We start from the raw sequence: 26,875 nt of genomic DNA, 5'->3' as shown, positions 1-26,875 counted from the left end.
TTAAGATTGCTGTTGAGAGGTAGCCACACTGTGCAAAGGTTTCAGAAACAAAATCAAAAGAGCAGCTAGCTGAAAAAAGTGCCAGCTAATTAAATGCTAGGTTGTAGTAGCTAGAAGCTCTAGGGTTCCCTACTACACAAATGTAGTGAAGAAATATCATTTCATAATCTAGATTGTCTATCCTTGAAAAGTGAAGTGGAATGGGGGAGGGTAGGAAGAAGAATGAAGGTTAGATTGCTGAGCTCCCTGAAAATGGCCATATCTGAGAGAATAGAAGAGCTGGGGCAGACAGGGGAAAAGTTCTTCAGAAACGGCAAGGGCACTCTGATACTACAATAATTGAGGTGTGGTTTAATAGAACCATGGCTATCAACTATTTTGAAAAAGTTCCATCGTTTTACCTTAATTTTCTATGACTCATCCATGATCGTTCCAAAATTGAACATGGCAAGCCCTACGTAAAAATCCACTGCCCTGGCTGTTTTTCATGTATATTGTGTAGAGAATGAGCTCTTAAAGTAGAAAGGCACAGCTCATGTACTAGGAGTAGTTCTCTTCTCTTCATTTTGCTCCAGATTCTTAAATATTTTGTTCTTTTTTAATTAGTTCTTTAAAATTATTATGTAAAAGTACTTTGTTTTGTTGATTTGAACTTCTCTAGATCAATATTTTAGGACGTGAGTAATGATTTGGGGTACTGCAAGTTTTGGGTGCCCCACTTGACACACATTAAAGGAATCACTTTCTGAAAATCAGGCCCTTATAATGTGTCAGACTAGAGATTCAAAAGTGAAGGCACCCAAAAGTCACTAGCCATTTTGAAACTGAGGCTGCGAGATAATCATAGTCAGGCCAACCTTAAAACAACAAAGGGTTTAAAAAAAAAGTGTATTCCTTCAGGCCCTAGGATAGGCAATGTACATGACATTGCCTCCTTTATACTGAGGAGCTTCCAACAGAAACTCCATTAAATTCTCTCCATACCTGCTTCTCTACTCAGTCCCCTGTTTGTTGACGTCAGTAATTGATTTCATATGAACATAAAGTGAACCGTGATTAAGTTAAACCAATGCCTTCAATGTATTTTGTGAAATATAGGTACAAAATGTGCTATAGAATATTAATGTGTAATAAATAGGGCTATCAAGCAATTAAAAAATTAATTGTGATTAATCACACAATTAATCACACTGTTTGATAATAATAGAATAGAATATTTTTGGATGTTTTCTACATTTTCAAATATATTGATTTCAATTATAACACAGAATACAAAGTGTACAGTGCTCACTTTATATTTTTTATTACAAGCATTTGCACTGTAAAAAAAACAAAAGAAATAGTATTTTTCAATTCACTTCATACAAGTACTGTAGTGCAATCTCTTTATCATGAAATTTAAACTTACAAATGTAGAATTATGTACAAAAAAACCTGCATTCAAAAACAAAACAGTGTAAAATTTTAGAGCCTACAAGTCCACTCAGTCCTATTTCTTGTTCAGCCAATTGCTCAGACAAACAAGTTTGTTTACATTTGCAGGGGATAATGCTGCCCGCTTCTTGTTTATGTCACCTGAAAGTGAGAACATGTGTTCTCATGGCACTGTTGTAGCTGCCGTCGCAAGATATTTATGTGCCAGATGCGCTAAAGATTCATATGTCCCTTCATCTTCAACCACCTTTCCAGGGGCCATGTGTCCATACTGATGACGGGTTCTGCTTGATAACAATCCAAAGCAGTGTGGACCAACGCATGTTCATTTCCATCATCTGAGTCAGATGCCACCAGCAGAAGGTTGCTTTTCTTTTTAGGTGGTTCGGGTACTGTAGTTTCCGCATTGGAGTGTTCCTCTTTTAAGACTTCTGAAAGCATGCTCCGCACTTCATTCCTCTCAGATTTTGGAAGGCACTGCAGATTCTTAAACCTTGAGTCAAGTTCTGTAGCTATCTTTAGAAATCTCACATTGGTACCTTCTTTAGTTTTGTCAAATCTGCTATGAAAGTGTTCTTAAAATGAACATGTCCTGGGTCATCATCCAAGACTGCTATAACATGAAATATATGGCAGAATGTGGGTGAAACAGAGCAGGGAACATACAATTCTCCCCCAAGGAGTTCAGTCACAAATTTAATTAACGCATTATTTTTTTAACGAGCATCATCAGCACAGAGGCACATCCTCTGGAATAGTGACCGAAGCATGAAGGGGCATACAAATGTTTAGCATATCTGGCATGTAAATAACCTTGCAATGCCAGCTACAAAAGTGCCATGCAAATGCCTGTTCTCACTTTCTGGTGACATTGTAAATAAGAAGCAGTCCCTAGTATCGCTTGTAAATGTAAACAGACTTGTTTATCTTAGCGATTGGCTGAAGAAGAAGTAGGACTGAGTGGATTTGTAGGCTCTGAAGTTTTACATTGTTTTGTTTTTGAGTGCAGTTATGTAACAAAAAAAAAATCTACATTTGTAAATTGCACTTTCACAACAAAGAGATTGCACCATGGTAGTTGTATGAGGTGAATTGAAAAATGCTATTATTTCTTTTATCATTTTACAGTGCAAATATTTGTAATAAAAAAGAATATACACCTTGATTTCAGTTACAACACAGAATACAATATATATCAAAATTTAGAAAAATATCCAAAATCTTTAATAAATTTCAATTGGTATTCTATTGTTTAACAGTGCGATTAAAATGATTAATTTTTTTAATCGTGATTAAATTTTTGAGTTAATCACGTGAGTTAACTGTGATTAATCGACAGCCCTACTAATAAATCACAAGTTTGGTTATCATTTGTGTCTAAAGATGAAATTCACCCTAGTGAGGAAGGCCCATGCAAGGCCCTTAGTACTGCTTAATCCAACTGACAGTCGCCCACATGGTATGCATATGGGTGGAATGGCTGTGGTGGATGGAAATGGGGGTCCTCCAACCCACAGAATAAGCAACTGGTGACAGTTTGGAAGCAGATCAATTCTTACAGGCATCTACTGGCACAATGTCCATCTCCATAATTCATGTGCGTGGGAGCGATGGTTTGCCCAGGGATTGGGGATTGAATTATTTGGCCTTTGTGTGGAGAGAAGTTATTGTATCTGTCTAGACACACTGTTACACAACTCTGTATCAGGTCATATTCAGAAATTTTGTTCTTTGCAATTGTCTTCTCCAGTTTAGTGTTATTTGAATTATTATTATTAATACAAGATACCACCACTAATTTAACCATAAATTCTTTTATTAAATCCAAAAGGATGAACAGTATTTATACAGCTGCTCCAAACGTGCCTTAAATGGCTAAACAATCATCACACCCATACGGTAACATGCAGTTATAGTGTTGATCAGGTACTTACAACAGGACTAGTCCCGGGATGCTCAAACCCATGTTGGCTGGGTCCAGCTGGACACTAGCAATGAACTCTTTGAGGTCACCCTTTTATACCTTTACTATCGGAACCTCCATGACTATAATCCCTGCTCCTTGAATTTCTTTCTTTGCTAAAATGGGTTAGAACCCATTCCTGATAACTGGGTCTCTTTCTTTAAAGATTTTCCTCCTATCTTAGGAGCCATACTCCAGATCCAGTATTTTCAATTAAGCCAAATTCCAAGTTCGGTATTTCCAATTAAGCATACCATCTTTCAAGGCCTTCCAACAATTGCTAAGCTGTACTCTATACAAATCACAGTGCATATATATTCTTTAGCCAAGCTAACTTAAATCTTTATATACCTATATAATTCTGAAAATGTGGATGTCTAATGTTAAAAAAAAAGACGCTCCCCCCCCCCCCCCCCCACCAAATATAGTGAAACAGACTCACCAAGGTTCCTTGTGTCTTCCTGATCTCCTATGCCTGTAGCTTCGTACCAGGAATCTTGGTAAACAGTTACTTCTTGGAATTGTTGTGTGTCATTTGGTGACTCCCTCAGCAGGGTCCTGGATAAAAACATTATTCCTTTCTTTCCCTATGAAAGTTATCCTAGAATACCATATAGAAGGTTTATTTCATGTTAGAGGAGGGGTTCTGTCACATTCTGGAGTGCAATTCAGACGATTGAGGGGTTCTGTCATCACCTCTCCTGTAACCCTGGATGCCTTAAATACTCTGTTGCTGTGGCTCACAGCCTGGACACTGACAGTCAGCAGACAAGGATGCGCTAAGGGTATGTCCAAATGTTGTGTTTCTCTCAATCATCTTCCCTGTGGCTTTTAGACAAAATGTTTAATCAGGAAAGGTATGGTAATTATTATATTTTTTGCTAGAACCCCTATTTTCAACTCTCTCTAGTTAAGGTACCTTGAACACCAGCCCTAGGCTGTGCCAAGCTTATAATGGTGAGCTCCACTTAAAGCAGTCAGCTCTTTTCATCCCTTTTCAATCATAACCCATTTGGGAACCTCCTTTGAACTGAGTTGCTGTTCTCAGTGCATGCCGTCTTCAGGCAACAAGTCTTGAAATCTCTCTGAATGCTTTTTGGAACAAAGATATAAATGATTAAAAATAAATAAAAATTAAGAGTAAGATGTTTAGGTGCAGCTGAGAAAGGAGGGGAAGACATATTTCGCTTTGCATCCCCAAAACCTCTGCTGAACATATGAGCAGCCGCAGCACTGATCTGACTGCATTGGTTGAAGCAGCCCTCATGGGGCTGTTTTGCAAACCTAGGATTTACAAACTGCCCCTATGCCCTTGACACACATCCCGGAATGCCCATTGTGTCGGGAAGGATGGACTAGGAATGGGTGACAGGAGGAATCCCCAGATGCTCTGCTAGGGCAGAATAGAGGTAGAAGATCTGACCTGAAATATGTATGTATAGAGGCCTAAATTTTCAAAAGTGACTAGCAATTTTGGGTGCCTCAATTTTGGGAGGCCCAACTTGGGACACATTAAAGATCTCTGACTTTAAGAAGTGCTATGCACCTGTCCAGTGAAAATCTGCCTCTTTAAAATGCCTTGAATTGGGCACCCAAAAACTGTGGTACTCACAAATCACTACCGTAGTCACTTTTGAAATCTTAGGCTGTTATATGTACGTGTGTATATATATATTTAAAAGAGAGAGAGAGAAAACTATTCCTTCTGAGATATAGTATTTTTTTAATTCAAAGGCTATTTACCAGAGGGGTTCTCAACGGGCTTTATTCTTTGACAGACAGTCACCTCTGTCTTTCCTTTATTTGTAGTGAATATTTTTGTATTTGTTCACTACTTTATTACCCTCTCTACGTGGTTGGTGGATGATGGTCAGTGCCTTCCACTTCCCATGAGGTATGACTTCTGTCCAGAGCAGTGGAGCCATATTAGGAGACACCAAAATTACAGGTAAGAAAACTAATTTTGCCTCTGATCAATATAAGTGAATGATCACTACAGGTGAATGACACAGTAATTGCCACCATTATGGGTCTTGTGAAGGACTATAAGAAGAAACTCTACTGCAGAAAAGGTTTGTTCTCTCTAGAGGTGGTATAGGATTATAGAAATTACAGATGTCGGGGAAGGAGGGGAGATTTCAGTCCACTTTCGCCATTGCAGCCAGCATAGGATTGTTCCTGTCATATACACCTCTACCCCAATATAATGCGGTCCGATATAATGCAAATTCGGATATAATGCGGTAAAGCAGCGCTCCGGGGGACGGGGCTGCTTTACTGCATTATATCCGAATTCGTGTTACCGCAAGTGGTTCCTCTGCACCCGTTACTTGCTGTGGCCCTCCCCGGGGCCCCCTGCCCCAGCTCACCTCAGCTGATTGGTGCGGCAAGCCTGGAAGGGAGGGAGAGAGAAGCGGAGTGGCGGTGGCGCGCTCAGGGAGGAGGTGGAGGCAGAGCGGAGGTGAGCTGGGGCGGGGAGCGGTTCCTCTCCCTACCCTGTTACAACGCGACCTCACCTATAACACGGTGAGATTTTTTGGCTCCTGAGAACCGCGTTATATCGGGGTAGAGGTGTATATTTATACTTGAGTTTTAAAAATTTCCATGAAATTGAACTTCCGTCTCTTCTCTTTGAACAGACAATTGCACAGCCAAGTGAATCTTACTTTCAAGTGTTTTTCCTGATAGTTTGCCTATGTTCCCGTTTTAATTTTTTTTAAATAGCCTTTTGCCCTAGTTATACCCTCTTGGACTACACTGCCTTATATCATTCTTTATGTTCTTCAAATACTTTGCAGATAATAATTATTGTGACTTCCCCATTTGCTGCTTAGCCAAGATATAGACAACATATTTTGCTCTTTTAATCATCTCTCATAAATCAGTCTTCCCATCTCGTTTTTGTCCCTCAACTTTCTCCTCTTTCTTAAATCTACAAAGAGCAAAGTCTAGGGAATTAGGAAAGGAAATGAGAGAAGAGCAGGTTAACTGAGGCCAGGGGTGTGTGCAGGAATAAAAATTCGACCACATCTGGAGGAGCACGTTCTGTGCCCCCGCCACGGCCCTGGGGCCAGAGGAGCTGTGAGCTCCCCGCTGCAATCCTGGGTCCGGAGGAGTTCTGTGCTCCCACCAATTATTGGGGGCGGGGGGCATGTCCCTGCTTGTCCCCTTGATACACGCCCCTGACTGAGGCATGCGCTCTGTCTCTTAAGGAATAAAGATACTAAAAAACTGGAAGGAAAGGATAGGAATGGAGCTGGATTAACAGGGCCATATTTGTCACACATGAAGGCACAGGCAGTACAATCTAGTGGTCGAAGCAAAAGTCTTCCCTAGTGGTTGGAGCAGAATCAGAGGACAGAACTGGAGTCATGGTCAGGAAGCAAGCCAATAGTCAGAGCCTGGAGTCAGGAATCAGGAGTTCAGAGGTATGACAGAACTAGGGCTGGAGCGGAATGGGTACGTTGAGCAGCCAGTGTACGGCTGTTGCTGCAGTGTGTAAATGGTGATTTCTTGGGTCTTCTGACCAATCAGGGAGCATAGTTACTTAGTGAGGGTTTATTGGACCCAGCTGAGCTCATTGGATTGCTGGGTGATCAAGCCCAAAGGCAGCTGGGTTCCTGACAATATCTTAGGCCCTGCCCAAGCTGTAGTACCAGAGAATAGGGCTAGCCACTTTTGTGCTTTCAGAGCAGCTGGAGTCTGAATTAGAACCTGATGAAGGTCAGAATAGGCCCATTCTGATAAGGGTCCCCTTGGGAATATTGTGCAGCTGAAAATTGCCAAAATGTAAGGTGCTGTAGCCATGCCACTATTCCTTATGCCAGGGGACTGAAAACACGTGGCATAGACCCAGCTGTGCCTTCCTGGGATTCCCTCACACTGATAGAGCCTCCATTTGCCATGTTAGGTAAGCTTTCTGGTCCTCTTGCACTAATGTCCTTATCCTTTTTTAGGAGAAGAAGAGGGACAGAGGCCAACCCTTAAATTGCATTGGCAATGGAGCGAGAGATAGAGGATTGGTTTTAAAAAGGAAATAATACTCAAAATGAGGATTTTCTTGTTCAGAGTGAATGAATTTGTAGCAGCTTTAGGACCCTAGCAGTTCTTGAAAGACTGTGACTTCAAATAGCTACATAGGTTTGTTTCCTTCATCTGGACACTAACAGTCATTTGGTTTGGAAGTGATCATCCCTGTATCTTCAGACCCATGATGAGATATGAGTGACAAAGGAGTAATTAACAATGAGTATAGAACATTGCTGTGCATTTAAATGGCAAGCTCCTAAAAGACCTACCATTCTGGTGGAAGCTTGTTGAGATTCTATAGCATTATAAAAGAAAATCTCTTTTACCTCCAGACATTTTAATGCAGACAGTTAAGACTATTTAGGGTATGTCTACACTTGCAGAGTTTTTGCGCTGTCAGTTTCACTGGTGAAAGAAAAGTGCTTGTCTGTGTACTCACTTGATAGTGTTTACATGTGCAGCACTTCCATCGCCGAATAGAGCAGCGCACTAGGGCAGCTATCCCACAGTGCAGCTCTCTCCATTTTGATGATAGGTCACGTGAGAAGGGGAGGTGAGTGCAAGGCATTCTGGGTCCCTGCTCAGTGCCCTGTGATGCACTGCTTCATGTCCCAGCAGCCCCATTACGTCCTTGTTTCTTTTGCGGCATTTTGTAACACCCCTTGCTGTCTGGCTGCTTTCCTCGCCACATCTACAAGTAGGAATGGATCCTGCACTGCTGTCCACTATGATAACTGTCACTTGCACATCGCACGTGGCAGTGCAGCTGTTCTTAAACTTGCAAAGACAACTGCAGTCAGAGATGCCTGATGAGCTACCTGAAATAGAAAGCAGTAACATTTGATTGCTTTTGGCATTAACTGAGGAGCTGAGCACTGTGGAACGGCGTTCTTGGGCTAGGGAAACTAGCTCAGAGTGGTGGGATCGTATCATTATGCATGTCTGGGATGATAACCAGTGGCTTCAAAACTGTCGGATGTGGAAAGACACCTTCATGGAACTGTGTGCTGAGCTTTCCCCAGACCTGTGTCGCAAGGACATCAGACTGAGAATGGGGAGATCGACCGTTGTGCCATGGTAAGTCAAGTGTGCAAGGCCATTAATCGCATCCTACTGCGCAAGACCACGACTCTTGGTAATGTGCATGATATTTTGGATGGCTTTGCAGAAATAGGCTTCTCTAACTGTGGTGGGGCGATAGATGGAACGCACATCCCTGTTGTTGCCCCGGCCCACCTTGGCACCAAGTTCATAAATCATGAGGAGTATTTCTCCATGGTTTTGCAGGCACCAGAACAGTGGTTCCCAAACTTTAACAACCTGTGAAGCCCTTTCACTAAAATGTCAAGTCTCGCGAACCCGCTCCTAAAAATGAATATATCCAGGGATTTTCTCCTTTACCTGAGTATAAATTATAAAAGTAGTGATCTTGGAAATATAAATTTTTTTTTTATGACATGCTTATTACACACTATTTATTATTAATTATTCATCATTACAGTATTTGATTACATTATGAAAACGGCAACACTCTTCCAAGATCTCCCTTTCCTTTCATAGCTTGTATCACTTTGAATAAGCCTGTTATAAGACAAGCCTCCTATGTTTCATCAAGGAGTATCAGATTTGAAACAGCATGAAGGTATTTAAGAAGACAACTTGAAGAGTTCCTCCTACACAAGCATTCAGGTCCTGAGCAGTCCAGGCAAACAACGCATGTTACAACAAAGCTTAAACTTATTGTTTTTAAAATTATTATGAAGAACACTAGCTGCCTATTTAATTTTAAAAACAGCAAAAAATATCCACTTCCCTTTCCATTTCTTATAAGGAGTCTTGAAGTTTAAATCTCAGTCCAGGGGCTCTGGGCTGCTGGCCCTATGGGGTCCCTATGGACAGCTCTGTCTGCCATTAGGGATTTTTTTCCCGAGAACCCCCTGTAACATTTCGTGAACTCCCAGGGGTTCACGAACCCCAGTTTGGGAACCACTGCACTAGAAGATCACCGTGGACGTTTCATTCATATTAACACTGGATGGTCCGGAAAGGTGCATGACGCACGTATCTTTAGAAACACTGGCCTGTACAGAAAGCCACAAGCAGGGACTTTCTTTCCAGACCAGTGGATCACCGTTGGGGAAGTGGAAATGCCCATTGTGATCCTGGGAGACCCAGCTTACCCATTAATGCCATGGCTCATGAAGCCATACACTGAAAACGTAGATGTCAGTAAGGAATGTTTCAACAACAGGCTGAGTAGTGCAGAATGGCTGTTGAATGTGCATTTGGCCTTTTGAAAGCGCGCTGAAGATGATTGTACAGTAGACTGGAAATGATTGAGAAAAATATTCCCATGGTTATTGCGGCTTGCTGTATTTTACATAACACTATGAGGGGAAGGGCGAAAGGTTTACTCATATGTGGAGCATGGAGGCCGAACGCCTGGCTGCTGAGTTTCAGCAGCCAGATACCAGGGCTATTAGAGGGGCACAATGTAGGGCAGTTAGGATCCGGAATGCCTGGAGGGAAAAGTTTGAAAATGAAAATCATTAAACTTTGCTGCTGTGCTTGGGAAAGGAAGTGTTAATAGCATGTGCTGTGCTACATGGCGGTTCTGTGTGTAATTTCAATGAAGATGAAGTGCTAGTTGACTCATAGCTGTGATGACATGTAAAGAAATGTGAACACAAATCAAGCTTGCTTCTTTTTGAAAAATTTGTGCTTTTATTTAAAAAAAAGAAAATACCACATGCACATACAGCCATCCTCAGTGATGGTGGAACAGGGTGGGGCACCCATACACCTCACAGCTGTGTATAACTCCAGCTGTCTGGGGGTATGGAGGAATGGAAAAATTTTCAGTGAGCCTATAAGAAAGTGCAGTGGGAGTTTGGGGAGTGCATGGGAAAGAATTCTGCACTTGCTGCAATGGGGGGTGGTCACGAATCAGGTCACTCTGCAGTGTAAAGAGAGAATGAAACATATCTGTCTGACTCTCCAAAATGTTGATTAGCCTCTATGTGGCTTCCCCATGGAAAGCATTATTCTCTTTTCAGTCTCGGTTCTCTCCCTCTTTCCACTTTGTCATGGTTTCTCTCCATTTATTTTTATCATGTATCTCCACTTGAGAGTGCACCCAGCACACAAACACAGCTACCTTAGTACTTTTCTGTGCCCTCAACCTGCTTTATGCATTGTCAAAGCAAAGCAACTTACAAGAGCTCTGCTCTCCTGCCTCAGCAGACCGTGGCCGCTCACATTGGCTAGACACTTCCAGAGTGGAGAAAGGGTCCTGAGTGCACGCAGCAACGGGCTCCACAGCTTCCTCAGCCTCCTCCTTTTCATCTATGACCTCCTCCTGGCTAGGGCCACTTTCCACTGCCTCCGGACATGCAGAAGTATCCACTGGGCTCTTTGCAATGGAGATGGGGTCACCACTTAGGATTGCATCCAACTCACTGTAAAAATGGCAGGTTTGGGGCGCAGCACCAGACTGATGGTGCTGACTTGCCTCCCTGACCTTGTGGTATGCGTTCCTCAGCTCCTTCACCTTCGCTCTGCACTGCAGTGTGTCCCTGTTATGCCCCTTCTCCTGCAAGCTGCGTGCAATCTGCTCGTAGGTATTGACATTCCTACAGCTGGAACGCAGCTGGCACTGCACAATCTCCTCTCCCCAAACACTGATCAGGTCCAGTAGCTCGGCATTGCTCCAAGTAAGGGATCGTTTGCTATGTGGAGCGGCCATGATCACCTGGGCAGATGAGCACTCAGAATAGGAAAGGGAGTTTCAAACTTCCCATGGCTTTACAGGAGGAGGGGTGGACGTCCGTTTACCTGGTGTCAGAGCAGCAGAGGTGCTGGCCAGAGTCACCTAGATATCCTCTGGAGGCTAAAATTTGTTTTCACAGGAAGAAGGTGTCTTCACTTGCGCATCACCACAAAAGAATCAGCGGTAAGCCTCTCGTGGAGGTGGTTTTCTGTTCACCGCAAAAAATCATTAACAAGTGTTGATGCTCCTGCGTTTTTTGCACAAAAAAGGGACTTTTTGTGCTTTAAATGGCAAGTGTAGACATGCTCTTAGAAAAATAGGTGTCTGCTAGTGAAACAGAGGATGCAGTGTTTGCAACTCATATATTGAAGGTGTACAGGAAGAAACACAAGAGACAGCGCTTAGTGTTTTCAGATTTAGAAAAGGTTTATGACAGAGTTCCTAGAGAACTTGTTATGGTGGGGTCTGCAGTTGTGCAGTCTTTTGGAGACACATGTTCAGACCCTCATGGACATACCTGAGGGTAGCATGACAGTAGTGAGAAGAAGCAGCAGTTACAATGACTCATTCACCGTGAGGGCAGGTCTACTTGAAGGATCAGCTGTATGCCCATTCCTATTTGTGACTTTAATGGACAACTTAACACAGGAGAGTAAGGGAGAAGCTCCACGAATCACGCTTTTCACCAATGATATTATGTTGTGCTGTGAAGATAAATACTAACTGTGGAAAGGGATCTAGAATTATGGAGGGCTGCATTAGAAGAAAATGGCTTACAAATCAGCCAACAGGTTTCAGAGTAGCAGCCGTGTTAGTCTGTATCCGCAAAAAGAACAGGAGTACTTGTGGCACCTTAGAGACTAACAAATTTATTAGAGCATAAGCTTTCGTGGACTACAGCCCACTGGAATGGGGTCGTCCGTCCCCCTTTACTTTTAAAGGACCAATATACTGTGTTACAGACGAAAAACAAGTGATGCTTTGTTGAGAGGGACAACCATAAGCCAGTAAAACTAGATGATTTAGAGTTAAAGTCTGTGCAATAATAAATACCTCGGTTCAGTGCTGGTCCTGGATGGGAACATGGCGGTGGAAGTTAGAAGCCACATGAAGAGTGCTTGGTGTAAATGGAGAGAGTTGACGGAAATTCTCTGCAGTAGATATATGCCATGTAAGCTAACGAGTGAAGTGTAGAAAAGCATGATTAGGCTAGCCATGATGTATTGGTTAGAATGTTGGCCAATGAGGAAGAGAAAAGAACTACTACTACTCACTGCTGAAATGGGAATATTCAGGTGAATGCTGGGTAAGATGAGAGCTGATCGGCTATGCTGAGAAATGGGTATGAATCGTGATGTGGGTAACCCCGTCACAGAAAAGCTGAGGGAGTGTTGACTGGAATGGCTGGATCATGTGAGACAAAGAAATATGGAATATGTTGGGCAGACGGTGCAAGAGTGAGTATTTCGTGGGGCAAAGACCACAAGGAAGACCTAGAGAAAGGTGGTTTCAGATATTGATGGGGCTAGGGTGACCAGACGTCCGGATTTTATCGGGACTGTCCCAATATTTCCTTGTTTGTCCCGCATCCCGACTGATGTGCAGTCGGGACACTGGACAAACAAGGAAATGCTCTGGAGTCCGGAAGTGCTCGCCCCCCACCCCACCCCGACTCCGCCCCCTCCTCCCCCCATTGGCTCCCTTCCCGAATCCCTGCCTCTTCCCCAGGCTCACCATTCCTCCTCCCTCCACAAGTGCTGGAGGGAGGCTCCGGGGACGCAGGGGAAGCGCGGGGCCGGGGTGAGTGAGAGTCCGGCCTGGCCCCAGCGCAGGCAGGACTCAGTCGGGCGGTACTGGAGGGAGAGGAGGGGGACGGCCCGTGGGGCCAGGCGGCGGCTGTTCTCCCCCCCGGGCAGCGGGACTCGGGAGCAGCCGTAGCTGCAGCTCCCACTGCCGCGGAGGGAGGAAGCTGATGGCCAAGCTCGGCTGTGGCTGTGGCTCTGGCACCCAAGCCTGCTGCGGGGACCCAGCAGCGCGCACGCGCTGCGCCCAGCCCAGCCCCTGGCCAGTTGCCTCTGGGCTGCTGCCCAACTGGTGCTATCCCATGGCGGGATAGCACCGGCTGGGCAGCAGCCCAGATGTGACTGGCCAGGGGCTGGGCGCAGCATGCGCGCTGCTGGGTCCCCACAGCAAGCCCAGGCTCGTGGGGGTTCGGGCCCGGGCGCCGCAGCCGCCGAGCTTGGCCATCAGCCGCCTCCTCCCCCCGCGTCAGTGGGAGCTGCAGCAGCGGCTGCTCCCAAGTCCCGCTGCCCGGGGGGAGAACAGCCGCCCCCTGGCCCTGTGGGCTGCCCCCCTACTCTCCCTACTGCCCGACTGAGTCCTGCCTGCTCAGGACCAGGCCGGACTCTCACTCACCCTGGCCCCGTGCTTCCCCTGCGTCTCCCTGGCCTTCCTCCAGCGCTTGTGGAGGAAGGGTGGGGTTTTTTTTGCCCCGCCCCCTCCCGCCACGCCCCCTCCCCCCGTGCGTCCCGATATTTCACTCGGGTGATCTGGTCACCCTAGATGGGGCACATGAAGAAGGTTGATTTCAGCTTGGAAGATGCACTGGACAAGGACACTTGGAGATGAAGAACAAGACCCTTACTGATGGGACAAGGTGAAGGTAAAGAAGAAGAGGTATCTGATAGTGAAACATATTCAGAAGGAACTGGCAGTTGTCTTCAAAAGATCTTTATGGACAATGAGGTCATATGTGGACTAATATGTGGTGTCCTCTTTCAGAAGTGTTGTCCAAAACTTATCAGCTGTTCCTAAGAAACATGCTTATGAGGAGGGCCCTGAGCGGAAACAAATTTATGCCCGCGGATGCGGATATCCACTGATATAAATTGGTATCCGCGGAACCGCAGGGCTCTCCCGAGAACCACAGTAGCAAAAGGAGAGAGAGACTCAGCCCTTCCGGATTGCTCTAGGTCTCACCCTTGTTCAGGGGGAAGAGTGCTGTTTAAATACCCTAACTCCTTCCCAAAATACCTTGTCAGGCTCTAATTTATAATCCCAGCTGCTCTGGAACTACAAATACCAATAGCCACTCTTTGCTGAAGAGAGTTCCTGCCCATCCTGCACATGAAAATTCACTCTTGGGCTCTGACAACAGGCAGCATCTTGGGTTTACTTTGCAAACTATCAACTTTCCTCCTGAGATTAGTACCTCTTCCCAAACACCAAGTTCCCCATCCAATAATTGTTTTTGGAGGGGTGTGGTGGTGGATCTGTAGGCTTCCTTTGGCAACTTTAACACAGTTTCTACAGCTATTTTCTGGTTTAAGTATTGGCAAGAATTGTGATAAATCAGGTATTGTTTGGTAGCTGCTTGCAAATGCTGAATATTTATTTATTTTTAATTATAACTGCTTAGGTATTGCCTTACAAAGAATATTCAAATCCACAGGGAAATATTTACAAGTTCTCTTATATTGTCTTTATATAGAAAGTACTTTTGGATGGAAACTGGGACTGAAAGATTCCTTATTCATTTTTCCTAATTTTGTGACTCCTGGATATGGGATGTGGCAAATCTCAAAGGAGTACTGTAGGCTTGTTGGCTAGGTACAAAGTCATTTTGCCGCAAGCTTTGGCTACTGTAAAACTTTTGAAAGTTCATGTGCATTGACCCTCAAAAGTTAGGTGGAAAAATCTATGAACTAGAGCAGAAATTGTTGAGAGACATTCTGAGAGATGCTGGTCTGCATGGATAGCTACAGTTTCTCCCGGGTTATTGTTTGTTTGGTGGCTTGTGGTCAAGCAGAAGAGCTCAGCTTCTGAGTAATATTTTGAGACCATAGTTGTGTTTCTCTCCTGGTTAAGGTTTGAACATATAACCAAGGGCATATCAGTCTTAATCAGGTCTGACAGCACTGACATGGTATCCTACATAGGGAACTGAGGAAGCATCAAGAGCAGAAATCTTGCAACAGAAGCCCACAGACTATTCTCTCTGTTTCAAAGACCCAACTTCCGTGCACCCAACTGGTCACCTAATTAGAAAGGCAAACATATTAGATGGTGCTTCCCCCTGAGATCTTCAAAGACTTGACTCAGAAATGGGACATGGCAGGAATGGACTTTCTGGAATCTTGTCAAAGCAACCTGTAGTAGTGAGACGATTCTACAATAAATATTGGATTGCAGTCTGTTACCATTTTCACAAGAATAGAAGTCATGTTTAGTCTCAGGTATTCAAAGTTAAACTTGTTTCTTCTCACAGATTTGTAGGTATTTTTGTGGTAATTTTGTTTTGGCCAAGTATAGTGCAAATAGGTGATATGTGCAATCTTTCCCTTGTAGCTCTGTCACAAAACATCTGTCTTATACATAACGTGTATGATATTCCTGTCCTAGGCCTCTCTTGCGCAAATACCAACTTTGTGCTATACTATACCAGGCCATGTGTTGATTTTTGTCTACTAGGAACAAGGGGAGACTGCCAAATATTTTTAGTGGTGCCCTAAGCTAGGATATGCCCTCATCTAGAACACTGAAAAAAAGTATCACAGTGGGTTTTGCTACTCGTTTTTATTTCTAAAAATATCATATAATTATGACAATGATTTGTGCACTGAATTGATTTTCGTAGTTAATCAAGTCATATGATGTTAAATATGTCCTGTGTTATGCAGGAGGTTAGACTAGATAAGGGGTCGGCAACGTTTGGCACGCGGCTCGCCAGGGTAAGCACCCTGGTGGGCCAGGCCAGTTTATTTACCTGCTGACGCAGCAGGTTCGGCCAATCGCGTCCCCCACTGGCCATGGTTCGCCGTCCTGGGCCAATGGGGATGCCGGGAAGCCGCGGCCAGCACATCCCTTGCCCGCGCCGCTTCTGATTTATTGTAGAATCGTCTCACTACTACAGGTGCTTACCCTGGCGAGCCGCATGCCAAACGTTGCTGACCCCTGGACTAGATGATCACAATGGTCGTTTTTCTGACCTTGGAATCTATGAATCTGTGAAAATCTGCTTTACCTGTTTCCGTTTTCTTTCAAAGGTGAAAAGTGAACTAAAAATGCAGCCTATCGACTGTTCAAGTCAGAAAGTGTTAAAATCATGTGTGTCTTCAAATTCCTCTCTATATTACTGTATTTCAAATGTGTTTTCTTCCTGAACTAAATTGTAGGAATCCCCAGCAGAAGTCAGACATTAATGGACATACCAGTTTTCTTCACCATGTGAAGTAAAGGCCTAGAGATTAGCACCTTTAAATGGACATTTAGGGTTAGAGTTGACTAGGATACTGATTTATTTAAATATTTGTTAACATGTAATGTCTGCAGGTGAACTTTTGTAATTGATGTTTTACTGTTTCACAAGCCTTGAGTTAAGAAATTAGGCATTTTGAGTGTGTTTACAAAATGAAAAACAGTTTATGCACTGTTTGCTATAGTTTGTGGTTGATTTCTTTCTTTTGAATATTTCTATGGGAACGGTGTGTACTAAACCATTACTATCACAGAGAGGTGAAAAATAGAATAGTGAATTAATGGAAAGAGTTCTTAACAAAACTATAACTTTGCATATCTACATTATTATTTTTGTAAATGGTGCCTTTAACCAAGTCAGAATCATTATGAATTTTTTTTCTGAAATGCTGTCAGTTTTAATATTTTAGCTAATAGGGCATCAATTCTTTTGACAAATCTAGAATCTCAGGACTAGAGGGTTTGTTTTTTTTTATGTGTAAATTTCACAGTTTATCCTTGCAAAAGAAAAACTAAACTTTGTAGGCAAGCACTGCCCTGTGTTCAACTCACACCATCAAAGCTGTCATTCCCCTTTTCCAGTGCTTTTACAAGCAAAGTTTGGATCGCATACGAAGATTATGTGGGGAAAAGATACATAAGGCAACTGTGAATTAAATAGCATAGCTATTGTATACATGTGTTGTTACTCTATATAAAATATTTGGCTTTTAGTATTACAGACTACAATCTAGAAATATTTGGGCTGTGATCCTTTTTATTGGACTACTTACACATTTAATTATTAAACTGAGTTTCAAAAGTTTTTATAATCTGTAATCCTAATATTTTTACAGGCACAACTTTGCACTTGCAATGAAATGCAGAGAAAAATATTAGCAGATTGATATATAATTACTTACATATCTTCAGCAATTAAATAATCTAGTTAAGCATTAAAAGGATTCTGTCAGTTTAAAACCACACTTATGTAGAAAATCTTTTTAACTTGTTATTGTTACAAGTAAAATTAATAACATGAAAAAAGTGATTAGAAAGAAATATTTTCTTTATTTTTTTCAGTTTGTATATAGTCAGTTTCCCTGTTTTCCCTGTAGAGTCAATTTGATAGGTCCCCATTCCTGCATAATGGCCTGTGTACTTTTGAGCCCTGCTACGCCCATCCAAACTAATATCGAAGTCATCAAGCATCTGTGCAGCTGTAAGGGTCTGTCATAAACCATTTTGCAATATGAGGGCCTTCTTCAGTTTTCATGGTTTTTTGTTCTTTTGCACAATGGAAGAGAGAGAAACAATTTTTTTTTAAATAGATAAAAGATGTGATTGAAGTACCATAATAATTGTTCTTGATGTAGGAATGGATATAATTTCAAACTGCTCTTATATTGTTTTTTGAATTACTGGATTTAAATTTGACATATCTTTTCAATGGCTATTTCCATCCATTGTTCATTGTATGTGCAAAAGATCCAGACTGGGTCTTTGGCCTGGCTGAATATCTGGCCCTATGCATATACTTCTTTTTTATTTCTATGTGTGGTACTATAAATATATTTTGGAGCACATGATGGCAAAAATACAGGAGTGCAAAATATAATCTTGAGTTGCATTTTGAATTATGTTTAGTATCTAATGGAGGTGTTAAATTTTTTATTCATTCTGTATCAGCAGTTAAAATCAAGATATGCTGAATCAGTAATATTTTTCTCCTTTTTGAGACTGAAGTTCTGCTACTGTTTCACTTAAAATATAGTTGTTTGTCTTCTTCTGGCTTTAGCTTTTGGTTTCTCTGCAATCTTGTATTTTCACCATTACATCTTCATTCATCATCACAGATCAGTGGTAGAACTGCTTTATCATGCTTTTCTTTACACAGATGCACAGCTCTTTGTGTGCTTTGCTTCTAACTTGTCTTTCATCCTGCCTTTTGTCTCTTTTGCATGGAAATTGATCCCTCATAAAGAATGCTATCAAATTCAGGAACTGGTAAAAGGATACCATTTCAAAGGTAGACTGGAGATCGACAGATTCTGAAGGATGAGACAGTGAGTTTGCCTACTTCAACATGGCTGCATAGCTAAAATATTAAAGCTGGTGGCATGCTGTTAAATCCCTTTGTGCATACCATCTTAAGAATTTCTCAATGTGGATAACCTCCAACCCTCTGACTGTATGCAAAGCAGGAAGCCTGAATGAGAGCATTGTGTTGCAAATACTTAAGATGAAGCAGGACTAAAAGCCCAGTCTTAGTGGTTATTTTGGACATTTAACATTCAAATCATGTCTAAAAGAAAAGAGCTCATTATGACTCAGTTCCGTTAATTAGACGTAAATTGCCATCTTTAGTGCCTTAACACAAAAGAAGGTAACAGGAATTCTGCAAGACCAGAGGATACAGAAATTCTAATCAGATGAGAGCATAGGCTAGGAAACTGTAACTGAATACAAGGCCCCATTGAACTTGAGCAAAACCCTCATCACATATAAGTGTGTGTATGTGTGTGTGTAAGTACGTACTGTATTTAAAATAATTACTTCTTACACTTTTTTCCTTTTTCTTGATTATACCCTCATGTTTGGATTGACTGTAAATAGTGTGGTGAACAGATACACTTCTTCCCAGTAGAGACTGTGTGCTCTACATCATGGCATGAAACAATTATGTTCAATCTAAAAAAGTGAGAGATCATTCTTTTAGAACAAGAGTCATAACTAGGTTTGAGGAGAAACTAAAAGAGTTCTTAACTTTTCATAGTTTTAGGATTATGTTAGGATGACTGATTGCCCCTATTAACTGTATGACTTTGGGCCTAAAAACTAACAGAATACAGATTGCATTGCATCTAATATAGCTGATTTTAGGATCCTGTGCGTCTTTAGACAAAACAAAAAAACTGAAAGCCTAAAGAAGTAAATATGTACATGTAGGCAGCTTGAAGTGCTAATATTGGTAATGATTATTCTTATATTAACTTAAATATCCTGCCTATTGCACTGTACATTTGTTTTAGCTTTCTTGCAAAATTAATAGGAAAATAATTGTATGTTTAAAACATTATTTGCACAGATTAGAGCCTACTAAAAATAGATCAATTAAATTCGTACACATGAAGTTTTCATCTTCCTCTCTTGGGATTTTATGAAGCAGTAACTTCTGATAAATCTCTACTTTGTGCACTAAATAATCCTTCACAGTCTTGTCCTCCAAATTAAATTCAGAAATAGAAAATTAAATGTGCAGGAATGTTTAAACAATCAAAGGCAAGAAAATGGAATAATGCTTGCTGGGAGACAAAAAGAAATTAAAGCATTTCAGATTAACGTTTTGTTTTTTTGAATGTAGGCATCTAATAAGGAACAAATTAGTTATGTAGAAATGAGATAGGTGATGGGGGCAAATTATTTTTAATAAATTGATTTCATTTTTTTCCTTTGTGTTAGATTGATAAAGGCCAAGTGGCTGTTACTTTCTACATTGTTGTGTAGTTATTTGTCTCTGTTTAGCTAATAATTTTTTTATTTTTTTTTTCAAAAATGAAAGCCCACATATTTTTGGAGCTTGGTTTTCTGTTATTCTTTTAAGGTATGATTTCCATTTGTTAATATGATGTCCTCCACCACATAATATCTTGTTGCCATCTGTACCTGCATACTCAGTTACTTCGGGTTGACTGAGTCTAAAAGAGAAGGCCAGTACTGCAGCATGAACAAGAACCTTTAGAGATTGTGTGTAATTGATTGTGTGGCTTGGTTGTCAGAGTTGCTGAGCTTCAGAGTTGCAAGACGGGGAGAAAGGGAGGACACCCTCAGTGGTGTAGAGCTGGCTAGCCCCAGCTCTATGACATCTTGGGACTCCCCAAGACCAAGGGAATCTTCAGCTGCTCCATTAGGATGGCTCTGCAACCCACTTTGTGTCTCCAGAAGGGACTGGACAGTGATTCAGGAAGTCCTAGGCCAGGGACTTATGGTGGTTGGTTTTGGTTTTTTTGGTCAGTTCAGCAAATAGTAGGAAAAAATAAACAGGTTTAAAGGAAGTCTGAAAGAAGAAATAGGAGCCTCAACCGCTTTGAGAATCATGCCACTAGTGTATAGCACACACTATAAAGCACTAAAAAAATATAAAATCCATAAAAATGTCCAAGTAAATATGAATAAAATGAAAACTTACAGGGTTACTTGTAAACTGTGAAAGAACATAAAGCCTATAAAATGAGTCATTTTTAAAATTCGGACTACTGACACCTCAACAAGATTCTAGACAACAAGGATATGGCTCTTGGGATAGCACAGTAGTTTAAAAACCAAGAACCAGAAATATTACTGTTTTCAAAAGTTTGCTGACGCATAAGCAAGCTTTTTTGTCTTCTTCAGATAACATGTGAATTTAGTAGGTTTAATGATTTTGAATTATTTTAAATTAATCATCACTAATTTTGAAATGTTTTATTGAAAGTACTTTCTTAAATAACAACCTATAAAAGTACAAAAATAAAAACGTCTCAAACCCTTACGCCCTAAAAATTAAATTATGCCACATGCAACTTTAGGCAGAATTTGTCACTGAAAATGCTAATCTAGAATCTTAAAGCGTCTGCCCTGCTTTTTTGCTGTTGAAGAATTATGGAATTTTAACTTGTCCTTGTGTGTTTTTTTTTTTAAATTCAAAAATTGATTTCTTTTGTCCTCATATATTGAGCTCTTTGGTTTGTGGATCTTGTGTTAACTGTCAGTTACTTCAGAGAGGTGGTGGGAAAACACCAATTTTTATAGTACATCCCTATTTGTTAAACGTATGTTCGCTAAATCATCACCAGTAGGATTTTAATTTAATTTACTAGTTGTAGATGGAAAAGATGTTTTTTACCCATGCAGGGTTCAAGTGATATAACCCAAAATCACATCAGAACACAAAGAGTTAGCAGATATGCATTTTATTAACCATATTTTCATGTCATATGCATTGAGTTTATAACAATACATGCTATACAGACACCAGGGCCAATTTCTGCACCATTTATACCATTACAATGCTGTAAATCTGGAGTGACTTCATGGATGTTAGTAAAGTTACTCCAGCTTTAGACTGATATAACAGAGCAGAATTTGACCCAAAGATTCTTCCTTGTCAAAAAATGTTCAGTAGGAGTGAAGTGTTTATTAAATAACATTATAAGCTATATAAGTCATGCAGGAAGCAGGTCCTGAAGCAAACCTAGGAACCCAGCTCTAGCAAGTATTGTTCTTTTCTTCTCCTATCAATATCAGGTAATTACATACCGCAGTAGTGGACAAAGTACAAGAACCTAAATAGTCATCAGACTTGTGCCAGTGGCAGGACCAGTAAATTGCTTCCCTCAGCATCCTGGGGTGTGTGTGTGTGTGTGTGTGTGTGTTTCTTTCCCATCTGTTAGTCAACTGAGGAATGAATGTAAAGAGGTTTTGTTCAAGCCATTCACTTCCAAATTAATTAAAGAAATTGAAGTTATTAGCAAATATTTATTTTTATTTCTATTTTTATCATTTTGCTAGAATGGAAATGGCACTAATTATCTGAAACTTATAACTTAGAAGCACCTCATTTACAGTTGTGAGTCTGTGGTGAGTGTGTGTGTGTGTGTGTGTGTTTCCTACTTCTGTGGCCATAGATGCAGACTTCTATGAAAGCTGTTGATCAGTTATTCCCTTTGACTCACCCTATCTCAGAATCTTAGAAAGCATAAGAGGAAATAAAACTCTCTTCATTTAAGAAGGCAATATCTATCCACGTAAGTGCACTGGCTTTTTCTGAGTTAGACCTAGATTTGGAGTTTTCAGGTGCACCCAACTGTATTTCTCTGTTGGCCCAAGGCCCTGGTATTCTTCAACTAGTTCTCTTAAAAATAATAATAATAATTAATAATAAATTAATAGTGTGTTGAAGACTGTCTGTGGATGCTGATTATCACAGCTATGTTCTGATTGGTCAGTTGGGACTTCGGGTGAACTCAAAAGTGCAAAGCTAGGATCTCATCAAGACAAAGTAAGGAAGTTCAAACATTCACTAGGTTAAACAGAATTTTTTTAAAAAATAAATGTTTTCTAGTGTATTTCCCCACCCTTAAACCTATGGGTTTTTTCTCTGTACCCCTTCTTTTCCCACATCTGCTGAACTTTGCATTTTAAGAAACTGAATTGGGAGCCTTAAATCACTTTCTAATTCAGGTTTGTTCAATATACTTTTATCTTAAAAGCACTCCTAAAGCCTCTGTAGCACTGCTGCGCACCAAAAGGCTGTGCTGAGAGTGAAGCAGAGTCCCTTTGAAGCACACTGTTCGCGTTCTTTATGCAGAGGTCCTTCGAAGGAAGATGGATGCTTCTCAGCCTGGCTGCAATGCTCAGCAGCGTGACAGGTTTCAGTTTAAAGAATGTTGTTGAGAAGCTGAGCAGGGAGGGAGTTGGTTTGAGGGTCACAAATCAGCTTCCTGAGCTGCAAAGTTTACAAAGTGGGGAAAGGGGGGAAACTGACACTTTTAAACTGCCTGTGTCTGTCTGAATTATGCTGCCCTTTCAAGCAGCAATTTGTGGTGCTTTGGGCACTTTCATGTCTCCTTTAACTGAAACAGGAAACAAATGAATTAAAAACAACCCTCTAACATTTTATTTAAAAAGCCATGATGTAATAACAATAAACCATTAAGCATTAATGGTTAATAATAAAGCATTAGGCAATGAAGCCAAATATATGGTAGGCATGTACCAGTAAACTAGGCATGCACTTTCTGATGTGTCTTACCGCTCCAACAGTTGCTTTGTGAGCTCTCATTTCTGCCCTTCCCCCGCACTAGCTCCTGCCTGCTTCTGACACTGGCATTATCATTCCATGGATTTAGGCCTTGCACCATTGGATACAATTGGCTTACATCTTGCCGCCACTGTAGTCTACCAGTTGCATACTTAGCTCATCCAGTTTTTCTTCAATGGCTGATTTAAAGCTTCCCTCTGAGTTCTTCCTGCTCAGTTGGGCACAGTTCAGCAATTTATGGGAGGGCTTTTTGTTTGTGCCTGTCAACTCCATTTCGAGCCAGATGAGGGCATTGCTCCTCCCGAAGCGGCAGTGCTAATTGCAACCCAAATTGGCCATATTGTAAAGGCTATTTTGGATCCCTTGCTAGCAGCCTTTGCCAGGTCAGCCTCTATCCATCCAAGGTCAGGTTAGCCTATGAGTCCCTAAGGACAACTGCACAGAAGTTCTGTTTTTAAAATCTAGCTACAGTTCACTGGAAGGGTTGTGTCAGAGCAGAGATTTTTGGAAGACCAGTTTCCCTTAGACGTTGATTCTAACGTCAGGCAGTCTTCAACCCCAGAATTGTAAACAAATGTATCTGTAATTTTTTCCCCTCTGGGTAGCAGTGTATATAACCCTCTTGTAATCTGTACTGACTTTATCAGTCACTGACAAACAGACTTCCTCTTTTTTCCTGTTTTCCTTAGTAAGAACAAATCACATACTGTATTGGGCTCTAACAGAAAAAATATTAATTCTCCCTTGCAGAAGGCTGTCCACTGAACTTGAAGTACCTCTGTTTAAATGAGTTAGTACATCTATACATTTGATCAGTTTTTAGTGTTTTTTGTGGCTTGTGTCAATGTGATTTGATAAGCCTAGCTATTTGTGTTGTGGATCGTATCAGAGTCCTTCCACTGGTGACTTAAATTCTGACCTACAAAAGAGCATACTTCCCACACCCATAAAGATTGGTTATGATCAGTGCCAGAATGATGGGCAGAGAAATTCACTTTAGGCAAACCTAGTTTCAAAGTCTGTGTTCTTATGTATAGCAAGCACAGCCTTATGGGAGTGGAGAGGCAGTATGGTCTAGAGGAAGGACCGCAGAAATATACATCAAGAACTCCTAAGCTCTAATGTCTGTTTTACCATCAACTTGCTGTGTGTGGCATTAGGCAAGACATTTAACCTTTGTGTCGCTTTCTCCATCTATAAAATGAGAATACTTACCTACCTCAAAGTGCTATTGTGGGGGGTTGTATGATGCTTTGGAGATGTAAAATGCTATCTATAGTCAGCGCTAAACATTGTTAGCTATCTGTCTATCTCTTGCAACCTTTAAAGATGTTCTTACTTATGTGAAGATCTATTATAACAGTAAAACTATAGTAGTTTCTGAGAAAAATATGAGTTTAGCCATTAATCCAACCAGTTTTTGGATGATCAGCTAGAAAGAGAAATGGGTCCAATAAAAGATATTACTTCATCCACCTTGTCTCTCTAGAAAGAGATTCTTTGCAGTTTCTTCTTGGCTAGCAGTGTACATGGAAATGTGCAGCTGCACAGTGTTAAGAACTTTTGCCTGACAAATAGGTGGTGCTTGTCATTCATTAACTAAGATAGTTAAATAGGGTTTTGTTTTTTAATTATTACTTAGGTCTGTGCTCCTCTATCCTTGTTTCTGCCCTAGATGGGAGGATTGCTATCCCATGACAGCCAAAGATGCCTCCTGAATTGGAACCTGGAGAGAAGTTATGCCCTCTTTGAATTTTTTGCCATTGATTCTTGTGCTACTTGGGAGAATCAAGGATGTCAGTATGTAAATCACTCTGATAGCACCTTTGGGATAGAGGTTTTTAGAGCTATTTTTTGTTTTCCTCTTGAATTCTGCTTCCAAGGAGCCCCTTTCTGAATCTCTGGACCTTGTATGTACTCCTTATTAATGACAAAGGAGAAACCATGGTCTTTTATGCAACAGGTGAACATTGGCTATGATAGCTCTTATTCTTACAGCAGCAAACACCATCTGCTTAGTCCAGACTGACCCTTACAGTTGTATTTGAAATGGTTGATTTGGAGAGACAAATAATGTTGCAATATTCATACATTATGGCTTGCATTTATTTGGCTAAGTTGAAGAGATATCATATACATTCTGGGATGTGTGTCAAGGGCATAGGCGCAGTTTGAAAATCTCTCTTGCCCACAAAACCCCATGATATTGAGAGAATACTGTATGTACTTAAATGCAAAATCTCCTTCAATAAATAAACGGACATGAATTACCGGTAAGTTATTTAAGTAACCACTGCCTTATCTCTTTGTTTGTGTGAAGTTTTACTTTTTACTCTGAAACTAAATGTATTGCAATGTAAAAAAAAAATAATTGTGCATGCTTTGAAAAGCAAATAATTTATAACTCATATGCATTTGCATACTTGCTTTAAAAATATCACAGATGTTCATTTGTGGAATGACTGATATGTTTTGGAGTCTGTGTTTGTGAAAAAGTGTCCTGACTTCCTATTAAGGCCTAAACTATTAAAACGATCCCAAATACTTTGATTAGGTTATCAGGAAAAAACATGAAATATACTCTTTAGATTTTTCTTTCTTTTATTTTTTTCTATTGAAAAAAGTGAGGATTTTTTGTTGGTGATCTTTGAGAATTCTAAGGAACTTCTGAGTCTCTTTGTCTTCACAAAAGAGAGGAAAAACAACCCTAAGATGCACTTTGTAATATGAAATACCACTCCATAACTTTTAGAATCTGTTTGCTTGTTCTTGTGCATTGAAATACTTCAATGAGTCACTTTATGCAGAAGTTGTATGTAACATATTTTTGTCTGCAGTGGTGGTATAGCCATGTTGGTCCCAAGATATCAGAGAGACAAGGTGGGTGAGGTAATATTCTTTATTGGACCAATGTATGTTGGTGAAAGAGACAAGCTTTTGAGCTACACAGAGCTGAAGAAGAGCTCAAATGCTTCTCTCTCTCTCACCAGCAAAACTTGGTCAACTAAAAGATATTACTTCACCCATCCTGTCTCTCTAATATATTTCTAAATAAACTACATCTAATCTCTGATTTGTTTATTTGTTGAATTAAATGTGATCATATTTAATTTATTTTAGATGAGGGCCTTCAAATAAAATATGGAGATAGGATAAACTGAAAACTCTGGTTTCTTCTTCCAGTGATTGCTCCTGTGTATTCCACAGTAGGTGTTTGTGCTTGCCACATGCACTGGTGCTGGAAGTTTTTCCCTTAGCAGTACTGGTAGGGGAGCGCCCCAGTGACCCCTGTAGTGGCGCGTCCATGGCACGGTATAAGGGGTGCTGCGCGCTTCCCCTACCCTCAGTTCCTTCTTGCCGCCAGTGAAGCTGCTTCGGAACTGCTCTGCTCCAGCTTTGCTGGAGCTCGTCCCCAAAACTGCTTGTTCGTTCAGTGTGCAGTGCCTGTAGTTAGTTAGTTGTTTAGTTTAGCTAGAGCGCCCGGGGTGGGGCATGCCCCGTGCCCTGGGTTTTAAGTAGTGCAACACTTGTAGGCAATCAATGCCACTGAGTGATCCGCACACGGACTGTCTGCGCTGTTTGGGGGAAACCCATCTCAGCAATCGCTGCAAGATTTGCAAGTCGTGTAAGCCTCAGACCAAGA

At 41.2% G+C, this 26,875-nt stretch overlaps 1 protein-coding gene across 4 annotated transcripts in view; it reads left to right on the top strand.

Annotated features, from left to right (window-relative positions):
- CDH2 (cadherin 2) overlaps positions 1-26,875 on the top strand; it is a 191,671-nt gene that overhangs the window by 59,763 nt on the left and 105,033 nt on the right. The window contains exon 1 of one of the 4 annotated variants that reach the window (XM_065585418.1): positions 5,279-5,345. The exons of the other annotated variants lie outside the window; for them this stretch is intronic. Coding sequence (XP_065441490.1) covers positions 5,294-5,345 — 52 coding nt within the window. The 5' untranslated portion in view covers positions 5,279-5,293. Of the gene's footprint in view, positions 1-5,278; positions 5,346-26,875 lie in introns of those variants that run through there. 4 annotated transcript variants of the gene reach the window in all.

This window comes from Chrysemys picta, chromosome 2 (genome assembly GCF_011386835.1).
Source record: "Chrysemys picta bellii isolate R12L10 chromosome 2, ASM1138683v2, whole genome shotgun sequence".
Lineage (NCBI taxonomy): Eukaryota > Metazoa > Chordata > Testudines > Emydidae > Chrysemys > Chrysemys picta.
The sequence above is the reverse complement of the archived record's forward strand: the minus strand, read 5'-3'. Positions and strand labels throughout refer to the sequence as shown.